Here is a 12,528-nt window from a genome sequence, read left to right as displayed (position 1 = left end):
CCACAAAATAACTAACCAGCCTGGGACTTAGGCTCTGATGTCTGGCAAAGGGAAACTTTTCCCAACACAATAATGGTCTTCTAAAGTATATGGATGACTGCTAGGAAAACCTTGTTAATTTTACTACTTTTACGTAATGTACCCCACCAGATAAAAAGCTTGCTAAGGGGCAGAACTGCTAGGTTCATCTTTGTAGTCCCTACCATGCCTCACCGACAGGAGTAAGCAATAACCGTTGAATGGAAGTGCTCTGTTTCCTATGGTCTCTACTTCCTCAGACCCCTTGAACAGTCAGGAGGAATCTAGGTAAAAGAGAGCCACATCACCACTATGTCCCTCCACCCTTATTCCCACTGCTGCTAACTTGGTATGATGTGACAAAACAACACTCAGCTTTAATGATTCTGTATCTCCTTCTTCTGTAGCACACATGTTGATTGCTGCTGATCAAGCATTAGTGAGGAAGAAACTGGGTAGAAGACACTTGGGCAACCAAGAACAAATTTTTTTTTTCTTTCCTCCTGCCCTTCCTTCCTTTCTTCCTTTGTTAAGCTTGGTATCTGATAGGATTAATCATAGCATATGTTTGAAGTCACTTATGAACAGAAAAATATAATATTAGGAGACAATCCATAGAAAGCATCACAAAGATGTGCAAATCCAAGCCACCATTTTTGTGCTTTTATTTTTCTAAAAAATCCCATGCTGGGTAGATATACTAGATTTTATTCATGGATTTATAGAATAGAGGGATGAAGAGAACGTCACAGATGTTATACGTTGGAACTTCCCAAAGCAGCTGATGAAATCAGATAAAAAATAGGCTTGGATAAAAACCACAGCTGTAAGAATACAGCTGATGTATTAGGCAAAGAGTCATAATAACAAGCTGTATGTTTATGTAATTGGTTTAAAGTGTCAAGAATGGTAGCAAAGGGGTCAGTGCATAGTCTTTTATCTTTATTCATAAGCCGAAGCAGAGGAAACATTAATGAAACAGCAGACACAGCAGATGGCATGCAACGTAGTCACAGGGGACTGACATATAGGTAGAAAATGAAATTTGTGAGTTAGGTTGGAAATTATAAAAATCATCCAATTTGGGAAAAAGCAATTTAGAAAATGTCAATTTAGGTAAGTATTTGTACACAGGAAAGAAAAAACTGATGCTTAAATGACAAATCCAATGGAAACAGCTTGCATTAACATAAGGAAGTAAAACTAAGGCTGATGTTATTAATTACAGATATCAAAAACATTTTATTGATACTGACATATTAGATTCACAATAGTTTCCTGGCTAAATGGCTGTATGAGTGACTATGAGAGAAAATCGCACACTCCGAAGGTTCCCTCCCAACCTAGCTCAAAGGCAGCAGCATGGCAGAACCTGCCAGGAATTCTCAGTCCAGGAGCCCAGTTGCCCTCCTCCAATAAAGAACACAACAAATCTCCCTAATAAAGGTAGAGCAGTGGACCAAAGGCTCCACAGAAGGGCAGTAGAACTCCTTATTCCTCCTGCTTTCTATTTCTAGAACCATGTATTATCTCTGAGGTATTTGGAATGATTTCATTTAAGTATTTCAGGTGATTACAAAACAATATAGCATAAAAATGAGTAAAGGAAGAGAGAAAAATTCGGGTGGGATGGGCACATAAATTGAAGATAAAAAAATAAAAAGAAGAAATATACATGTACACTTATATACACACCCAAACCCACACATCCAAACTTATAGGTGGGCCTCAAATTTGGCTATCAGTTTTCTTAGATGAGGGAAGCAGACGGACAGGAGTTTGTGTAACAAAGAATTTGGCTGGTTTTTTCCCCTGTTCCTAGGAGATAACCTCTAAAGCCTTAGAATTTCTTGAGTGGCTGGAGTGTCTCTGTTATTCCTGGTGGGCCCTTTGACTCCACCTGATAGTTTATGCTAATGAGATAACTCAGAATGGGGACTGCCATGCCACAAAGACCAACCATATGATTAGTGGGTTAGGGCTTTGAGCCACAGGATATCAGTCTGACTTCAGGAAGGGGAGGGGAACTTGAGTTTGAGTTTAACCATGTAGTCAATTAGTCAATCAGTCAAGCTTAATGAAGTTTCAGTAAAAACTCTGGACACCAAAGCTCAGGTAAGCTTTCCTGGTTGCCAATACTGTGTGTATGACACACACTGATGTGCCAGAAGGGCAGTACATCCCTGGGGACAATGGAAGCTTTGTGTTTGGGGCTCTCCCAGACCTCACCCTATGTATCTCTCTGGCTGGTTCTGATTTGGACCTATTTCTACAATAAAACTGTAATCATAAATGTAGTGCTTTCCTGAATTTTGTGAGTCATTACAGCAAATTAATGAACCTCAGGGGTTAGTGGGAACCCCCTGAATTTGTAGCCAGCTGGCCAGAAGCGAAGGCGGCCTGGGGATCCCCCAACTTGTGGCTGATGTCTGAAGTGAGGATAGTCTTGTGAAGTTTGGCCTAACGCTGGGAAGCTAGAAGTCATTGAAAAGAAGTATACTACGTGATATAATGGGCGATATACCAAGAATAAATAGACCAAACAAGATGGACTGTTTCTCACATTGATTCTCCAAAGCTGACTCTCGTGCCAAAGCATATCCCAAAACTTAGTGAAAGCAACGTCTTCACTAAGATAAGATAAGAACTGTCATGATACAATACAGATGCCTGCTTCCTCTTGATTGGAGGTTGAGAGTTTAAGATTTCCTAGAAAAATTATGAACTTCCTTAAACAATTTTCCCTGAACATCGTTTTTATAAATATCAGTTGATAATATTCTTGACTTTGTCCTTCCAGTCAAGTAGCTGGAATGTTACTTTTCTAAGCTCTCATTTGGATGCAGAGCCACTGGACTTAGAAGGTAACCAGGAGACATTTGAGTTGACACGCTCTTAAAAAACTGCATAGTCCTAAACATGGACTGGAGTTGACATGGAAAGTCATTTAATTCTTTGTCAAAAATGACTCAAGGGGATAGCCACACACTAGACGAAAGAGTCCCCTAGAAAAATCATTTTAAATCCCCACCTCACCCTCCCAACACCAACTACTAGCCTCCAAAGTTGTACTTCATTTATCATGGTCACAATTTTTAACATGGATTAAATTTTAAGGAAGGTGTCACCAGTTGCCCAGCCCTGACTGGGTGGGTGAGTGGGGGGCTGTCAGGAATGTACCCAAAGAACACCTGACAGTGAGTGACATAATTTGCTGGCATATACTCCAAAGACAAACTTCTAGCAAAATGTATACCAAGGTAACTAAATGTGGTAATTTACTGATACAATATTCACTGATACTTTGGTCAAAAGTCCAAGATTAGATACTAAACAATAACAGGTTGTGGAATTTATTTATGACAACTAGTTAGTACAGCCAATTGTCTCTTTTAGTAGACAGATACAGATGTATGTATATGTCTTTTTGAATTGTATGAAAAGAGGAAAAGCATCTACTTTAACCAAAAGTGGCACTTAATCACTAAGATATTAATTAAAGTAAAGCAGAAGGAGGAAGAATTTCACTCTGCTTAGGATGAGGAAAGCCACAAGAGAATATCCTTACAATGAGAAAAACGTGGATAATAAAAAACCCTAGAAAAGCAAACAGAAAAAACCCCACACAACTTTTTTTTTTTACTTTTGGCTGCGTTGGGTCTTCGTTGCTGCGTGCGGGCTTTCTCTAGCTGCTGGGAGCAGGGGTTACTGTCATTATACTCCGTTATATGGATAAACTGTAACTTATTAAAGCATTGCCCTATTGTTGACCATTTGAATTTCATGCAACTTTTGATTGTTGTAGCTATAAGCTAAGCTGGGATAAACACATTTGTGCCAATCATGTTTGTCTTTTTTTTTTTATAAATTTATTTTATTTTTATTTTTGGCTGCGTTGGGTCTTCGTTGCTGCTGTGCACGGGCTTTCTCTAGTTGTGGCGAGCAGGGGCTACTCTTCGTTGCGGTGCACAGGCTTCTCATTGTGGTGGCTTCTCTTGTTGCGGAGCATGGGCTCTAAGCGCATGGGCTTCAGTAGTTGTGGCACGTGGGCTCAGTAGTTGTGGCTCACGGGCTCCAGAACGCAGCCTCAGCAGTTGTGGCGCATGGGCTTAGTTGCTCCGCGGCATGTTGGATCTTCCTGGACCAGGGCTTGAACCCATGTCCCTTGCAGTGGCAGGTGGAGTCTTAACCACTGTGACAGCAGGGAAGCCCCACACAACTTATTTTGACTCCAAAAAGCTGAACTCAAAAGGTAACCAGACAAGGGACTTCCCTGGTGGTCCAGTGGGTAAGACTCTGTGCTCCCAATGCAGGGGGCCCGGGTTCGATCCCTGGTCGGGGAACTAGAGTCCTGCATGCATGCCACAACTAAAAGATCCTGCATGCTGCGAAGAAGATCCTGCGTGTCACAACTAAGACCCGGCACAGCCTAAATAAATAAATAAATAAATAAATAAAAATAAATCTTAAAAAAAAAAAAAAAAAGGCAAAAAGACAAATTGAATTCTAAAAGGTGACAAGCTCTCTGAAGAGAGGCAGGGACTCAAGAACTATTTCACCTTTGGCAGAGCATGAGAAGAAAAGGGCAAGTAGGAAGAAAATAGCTGAAATTTTAAAGAAGTTTTAAAGGCTAAGTCCCTGGGAGGCTTGGACACAAAAGGATCCAGCTCTTTTCCACAGGTTGCCTCCAAGTTCTCGGGAGAAAGATTGGGAGTAGGGCAAAGAAACATGAGGATGAGTTGCATGTAGAGGCAGGAATAACTGTATTAAAACAAGGATTATCAATGACACAATACAGTTTCTTAAAATAAATCAATAAAACCCAGCGTTCTCAGCATTTTGAGATGAGGGGGACAAGTTTATGGCAATATTAAGACATCTTAAACGAGTAAGAAAACACATGTCAATGACTAAAGAAAAACAGTAAAACAAAAAAGCCAGAGAGAAATTTCTTAACTGGATGATGATATACTCCCCCAAATCCATGAGATTTGATCTGACTAATATCTCACCTTTTTGAAAGGTATCAGTACTACATCCTACCCTTTTTGAAACTGCAATGATAAAGGCAATAACCATCTGCTTGCTACATAGGATACACAGTCAGTATATTTTTCCTACTTTGAATCTCCGTGAGGTGGCTTTTGAAGAGTAAGGAAGAAACAGAATAGACAGAACATCTTTAAAAAATTAACTAGTGGAGAACAAAATTATATAGATTTAATCATTTACATGGAATAGGTCATCACAATGAAAAAAAGCTGAAATACAGAACAAAAGAATGTAAGAGTTAAACACATGAGAGCTAGAAAAGCCTTATTTCTATTTGTATTAAAGATAAAAGGGAATCCAGCCTAGGCAAGAAGAGGAGGACTTTTAAAAATGGAAAGGTGGCTATGGGAGACTGCAAAATAATTTACACTGAAGAAGAGAGAAGCTATCAGCATGGCATGGATCAGTATAGTATTATCTGTCTGAGGAAGTATTTTACTGGCTAAACTCAAGCTCAGGTATAGCCCTATGTTCCTCTAAAGATAAAGGCAACTCCAAAAACACACTGTCTTCAAGTGTTAAAAGAAAATATAAGCAGCTTAGGCCCAAAGGAATAAGAAATTCCTATCTATGACTGACCTAAGATAATAAGAAAGTAGATGAAAAAAATTCCTAGCAATGGAAACAGAACACTATTATTTGTTTACATATGTATTTATGTCCTGTTCATCCATTTTTATTAATTCTAAAAATTGACTATCTTGAAAATGTCACATTTGCTTATAGAGGAAGATCCAATTTGATAAAGAATCCTGATAGAGAATGGTGCTTAGAGTTGGAAAACAGGAGTTTGAGTTCCTCCCTTCCTATTTAATACATTATATAACTGTGGCCTTGAGCATATCTCCTAATATCTTCAAACTTGTTTTTCCATCTAAACAGAGATAATGATATTGCCTTAGTGATCTCACAGAGCCAATGTATATAAAAACTGCCATGCAAAATTTAAGTTCTTGTTGAAGAAGTTCAAAGTGGTAAACTTTAGGATTCAGTTTAGTATTGTTTCAGACTGGGTTTACATTTGTTTCCTAAATGAAAACATTAATTAATCTGAAGGTTAATATTACTCAGTGGTCACTCTAGCTAACTTGATCTTTGTTGCACTGTTAATAATGACGTTACATTCAATGGGAAACATCATCTTATATTTGGGAAAGTTACTGTGGGTGCAATTAGAAAATTTGTGCTACAAAGCTAGGAATTATGCAGGAAAGGTATAAATATAAATTGACATTACACTTTATAAGTCACTGAGATAATGTGATCCTTTATTAAAAACCTCTGAAATCTATACAGAAAAGTGGCACAAGGGAGAATAATCTTCTTAGTGGGAGATATGTAATTTCATTTTGTTGTTTTACTGTCGGGGGAGGTGGGATATATAAAGTAGCATTAAAAAAAAAACAAAAAAAACCACTGTTTCTCTCCAGAGGATCAAATTGTTATATAGGTTAAAATTTTCATAAAATATTTATAGCTGTCATGAATGACCTCTCAAGCTGACATTTATAATAGTGATTAAAAAAACCCACTTTGATGCAGTTAGATGGATGTTTCCCCTAGTCCCAGTTTAATTAAAAGTTATATCTTGGTCTGGGAGTTTATGACTGCCATTTATCGTCTACTGTAGGCAAATGTAAAAACGAGTATTTTTTTATGCTTAAGTGAAAAGTGTAACCCGTGATTAAAGATGTCTGCCTCGGTTATTTCACCTCGCTTCTTTAAATCAGGGAGATCTGACTATATGGCTCCATAGATATGCCACACAAATACTTCAGGATCAAATTTAAGTTAATACTTTATGAACAAGGCTCAGAGAAGATACAAAACTGAACATGATAGTCCCAACCATTAAGAGGCATCTAATCCAGTAAGAAAGAAAGATTTTTAAACAACTAACTATAATTGAAAAGCCAAGTAAAATACTGTATTAATAGAGCTTAGAAGAGGTTATTAATTCTGATTGGTGGCATCAGGAAGCTTTTGTGGAAAGTGTGGTATTTGAACAATGTCTTGAGGCGTACAGTTATTTACACAGGTGGGGCTGGCATTCCTGATTGATGAAGCAGATTCCTGAAACCACCTAACATACCAGTAACTGTGAGACAAGTAGTGTTGTCACTAGAGTGCAATCTCTAGATGGGCAGGGGCTGTGGCTTATTTCATCCACCGCTATATCAACAGAATTTAGAACAGTGTCTGGGGCAACATAAATATTTATTAAATAAATGAATAAACTGGACCCTGGGTAATTGAAAGAAAAAATGGGGAAAGATACTGGGAATGTAGTTTGAGCCCAGAAAAGCTTAAGAATATGTAGATGAAAAAGACCACTGCAGGTTTTAGAATAAAATGATCTGCTGTGTATTTTAATATTAAAATTCTGGAGGCAATGCCAATTGATTAGAGAAGTGATTCCACATACAAGGTAAAAGGCACTAGGAGTGCAAAGAAAAGGATGTATATGGGACTCAAAGGTGGAACTGACAGGACTTGACAAATTACTTAGGTATGGGGATGAGTTAAAGATGATTCCAGAAATTTCCAAACTGAGTGACCAGGGGAATGGTGGTACTATTATATAAGAAAAGGGAAACAAGCAAACTATAAATTTTGGTAGAGAAAAAAATAAGTTCAGTTTTAGGCACATTAAAATTAAGGTGTTGATTGAAAATTCATATGGAAAAGTTCAACATAATGCAAGTTAGAACTGGACTTTAGACGTAAGCCAGGAAGAAAGCTGGAGATGAACCAATCAATGGATATTTACTCTGACTGCCTATTGTGTGCCGGGACCAAAATTGAAGCCATCAGCATAGCAGTGGTATTGATGAGAGTGCATCCCCTGGATGGGGGACCTTGGAAAACTTACCCATTTAAAAGAAAAGAGGGAAAAGAACCACTGGAGGAGACTAAGGTAGAATGATGGGATCAAGGGTATATTTTTAAAGAAGGAAGCTAAAAGGGAGGAAGGTATACAAGCTATTCAAACCCTCAAGAATCTTTCCTAATTCTGTAGTTCCACCTTCAGAGTAGAGATGAAAAATTTCAAAAAGTGTCAAGTAGGAATCAAGCTCTTCAAAAAGAAAACTGGGAACTCAGACAAATCTCATAAATGTCACAAGGAACCAGTGAGGTCTAAAAAAAAAATGGAAAAAGTGGATCATTTAGATTCTATATGCCTCCAGCCACTCACACAGAAACAGATTTTTTTTTTTTTTCCAAAAAAATGGGGCTTGGAAAAAACACCAATGTGAACTTGGCAATATAGTGAGTGCTAATGAAGGATATTTAAATTTAAGACATAATTCCTACCTCAAAGAAATTACAAAGTCATTTTGAATTAACAGCAAATCATACACAGGTATTTACACTAAATCCTTTATTTAGAGTTCCAAATGATTTTTTATTTAAAAATTTCTTTTGGCCATGCCACGTGGCTTGCGGGATCTCAGTTCCTCGACCAGGGATCGAACCTGTGCCCCCTGCAGTGGAAGCAGAGTCCTAACCACTGGACCGCCAGGGAATTCCCTAGAGTTCCAAATGAGAGAGTACATATGAAAGATACCTATGTAAGTCATCACTAATGCAAATCAGGAGAGCAAATGCCACTCTAGTTTGAGGGTCCTCTCTCATGGACTTGAGATCCTACTGACACTGACCTGAGTTCATTGAAAAACACAGACTGGATTATATACCCATTACCATGAAGCAATTTAAATGGTTTAAACTACATTTAAGTGCCTTTCAGGAATGGTATACCAATTCACACTCTTTTAAGTGGCTGAAGAAGTGCTTGTCTTTCAATATTCTTGCCACCATTTAGTGTTATTGTTCTCAAATCTTGTTAACTTGATAGAAGAAAAAAGGTGTGTTATTACTTTTGTTGAAGACTGGTTCATTTGATCATTGGACTTCTTTCTGGAAATGTCTGTTACTGACTTGTAGAGCTCGTTGTACATAAAAGAGAGACATCTTGTCGTCACTGCCAACTCCCAAAGGAAGATCACCCACACCAACCTCCTGCTTCCACACTACAGAGCATAAAATTACGATGAAATGTCTGACTGCAAATTCAGCCTGTCTTCCTGTTACTTGGCAAATCTTTTCTTTTTGTTGATCTTCTAGCCACCATTCCCAATGGTAGCCTATTGTAAGCCTCCTCTGCTTTCCTGAAAGTCCAATCCTAGCCTGAATCCCCTCCCTACACAGACCTATAAGATCATGAGCATCCAGGACAGAGCAACTATCAGAGCCTAGAATAAAAAAGAGTACAAGAGTTGTGGGAAGCAGAGTAAATAACTACTAGACTTGCACGGCGTGGCATGGCTTAAAAAGGCAGGTATTAGGCACACCACTTAGCTTAAAGCCTCAGCTTTGCTTCTCATTCACTAAGTGCTCCTGGGCAAAATCATCTTTCTATGCCACAGTTTCCTCATCAGTAGAACAGCATTTAATAGCTATCTCACAGGGTTGCTATGAAGCAAGGATCTAATGCAAAGGCATGGCATATGGCTGGCACTCAGTAATTGTTAGTTTCTTTCCACATCTCCAAGTTGGTCTGTAGTCAGAACTTGCCAGCTTTAAATGGATTTTTATACAGCTACATTTATCATCTTTTCTTCATTTCACTCTCATGGGCAATGAAGAGACATCAATGGGTCTTTCTCATTAGAAAGTCAATCATGGCACCAAAGGATTTCCATGATTTAGCTTCATCTCACCTCTTCAAACCTATCTCACACTCCTCCAAAAATCTTTCAGATCAGACTTAACTTTCCTGAATATACCTTGAACATACAGATCCATATGTATTTTCCTCCCTTTTCTACAACTCTCCAAATACCCAAATCCATCTCACTGTTAAGACACAATATATTGTTACTTGTATTACTGGCAACATTTATTGAGCGCTTTCTACATAGCAGATACTATCGTAAGTATAACACATGCATTATCTCAATCTTCACAAGCCCTACATTCTATCATTATCTCCGTTCCCAAGATAAGAACACATATTTGCGTTTTTTCTCTAGATTGTACGCTCTTTTATGACATGAACCATGCCTTGTGCTTCTTTGTATGATCATCTAGTTAAGTAGGAATTCAATGAATATGAATGTATGTATATACTGACTGCAATTTCATATTTTGTTTCTTTTAAGCTGCCATAACACTCACTTTCATCAAATCTACTACTTTGACAAAGTATAAAGTTGGTAAAAAGATGGGATGTTGTGATTTGCCATAAGAAATGTATATTTGGCTTTAGCCCCCATTCCTGGCACTTAGCTCCTAAGATCCAGGGAATTACTAAGTGTTGAGAGCTATAAATGTGTTTCCTGTTATGTTAACGAGCTGATTTTTGGAGAGTACTAGGTAACCTAAGGATGAGGGCCAACCATGTCATTTTGAGGGTTGGAACTTTCATTCCCCTCAATGGTCAACGATTTAATCAATCATGCCTAAGTAATGAGGTTTCCATAAAAACCCAAAAGGACATGGTTCAGAGAGTTTCCAGGTTGATGAAGCTCTCTGAACTTCATCTACATGCTGCCTTGTGGGCCTCACATTCCATGGGGACAGAGCTTCTTTGTTCAGGATCTCACCCTATGTATTTTTTCATCTGGCTGTTGATTCACATTCATTAATATCCTTTGTAATAAACCAGTAACCTAGTGAGTAAACTAGTTTCCTGAGTTCTGTGAACCACTCTAGCAAATTAATCAAACCCAAGGAAGGAGGGTCATGAGAACCCCTTTATAGGGGTTCACAGCCAGTTGGTCAGAAGTACAGGTGACAACCTGGATTTGCGATTGGTATATGAAGTGGATGGCAGTCCTGTGGGATTGAGCCCTTAACCTGTGGGATCTGACGCTATCTTTGAGTCGACAGTGTCAGGACTGCGTTGAATTGTAGAACATGCAGCTGGTGTCAGAGAATTGCATGGTGGTGTGGGGAAAGAACCCACATGTTGGAGTTGGTTTCAGAATCTTAAAAAGGTTATCTAAGTTTTATAGATGTAGCTATTTCTAGGGACTTGAGTCTGTCTACAGACATACAATAAAGATTCTGTGTATTGAGTAAGAGTAATGGCTGCTGTGTTACAGTTTGAGTTCTTATAAAGAAATACACAGGGGTACTAGGATTATGTCAGTTTGATCATTTTTGATTAAGACCACTGTGAGTAAGAGTGAAAAAACTCATGGAAGTAAAACATTATGAATAAGTACTACCAAACAAAATCCATAAAATTTTACAGTCAATTTATCCTTATTCTGCAGATTTCTTAGATATTACAATAGGGAAAGAAGAGAAACTCAGGAAGTCCTGTTTCTTCACTGGGTTTGTTGCTATAGGAAAAGCATACTCTTTCTTACATAAATCAGTATCCAACAACATCATCTCACGTTTACATAATATAATGTGCTTCAGGGGACTTTCTCAAATCTTCTGACTTTGGTAGACAGGATTTATTTTCCTCCTAGATCTCTTGAGGATTTAGCAGAAACACTGAAATCATAGCTTTCTTTCACAACATATCTAGCCAAGTCCAAAGATACAGGGAACACTTATAAGTAACCACTAAAGGAAGAGCAAGTCATTTTCAAGTAATAGTTGAGATTTAGTGACAAGTAATGGAAAACTGGATACTTTTAAATAAAATTAGTAACTTCAAAAAACTAACCAATTTCTGTTCAACTTCTGAAAATGAAAATTTTCACACCTGTGTATGCTGTTATCTTTTTAAAAGACTAAAGATGCTGAGATTTTCAAATCAGCGTCCTTATCGTTAAGGCTGAAAATGAGAAAGACTATTACGATCAAACTATATGCTTAATTCATAAAGGGGAACAAAAGAAGTGCTAGTGCATAGCACATTCCAGAGGGAGAAAAAAAGTTAATCAATTCAACTCAATTTTAGCTGAGGGCATTCTTCCACGACTGCTGAACCCTAGCATGTGTCAGGCAGCTAAAATTACACTAAAATGTGTAAGCTCTGTTGTTATTTTAGAGATAATCCAGGAAGCAAAACAAAGCCAAAAATTCTCTCTGCATTTTTAACATGAAATGCTTTAATCTTCAATCAAGTGTCTACCTTTTCTGTTTTAAGATCTTTATGTATGTATTATCTCCTCTTCTGTGTATGTTTGAAAGTTTCCAGAATAAAAACAAACAAAAAAGGGCAATAACAAAAATGATTTTGTATGTGTTTCCAACACACTGCTCATTCTTTAAAATAACTCTTACCAGTCTCTGCTTCTGAAGTTCTTCTCTAAGTATTCTATCTTCTGGTAAAACATCACACAGCAAAAAATAATTGTCTTGTTCTTCTGTTGAGAGATCAGGAAAATAAATAAGAAATGATATTTATCACTTTTTCAAAAAAAATTTATCTTTCTTAGAGAAATATATCTATCTATATCTATGATGATCTCTCTTCTGGTATATAGTTCT

General features: G+C 37.8%; 1 protein-coding gene across 4 annotated transcripts in view; it reads right to left on the bottom strand.

The window, feature by feature from the left end:
• ZNF277 (zinc finger protein 277) overlaps window positions 1-12,528 on the bottom strand; it is a 118,620-nt gene that overhangs the window by 38,750 nt on the left and 67,342 nt on the right. For all 4 annotated transcript variants that reach the window (XR_011074710.1, XM_068549325.1, XM_068549322.1 and 1 more), the window contains exon 4: window positions 12,322-12,404. Coding sequence is in view for 3 of the 4 variants with exons in the window: in XM_068549325.1 (XP_068405426.1) it covers window positions 12,322-12,404 (83 nt within the window). In the remaining variant the exon portion in view is untranslated. The remainder of the gene's footprint in view (window positions 1-12,321; window positions 12,405-12,528) is intronic.

This window comes from Eschrichtius robustus, chromosome 8 (genome assembly GCF_028021215.1).
Source record: "Eschrichtius robustus isolate mEscRob2 chromosome 8, mEscRob2.pri, whole genome shotgun sequence".
NCBI classification, from domain to species: Eukaryota; Metazoa; Chordata; class Mammalia; order Artiodactyla; family Eschrichtiidae; genus Eschrichtius; species Eschrichtius robustus.
This window is presented reverse-complemented; position numbering and strand designations above follow the sequence as displayed.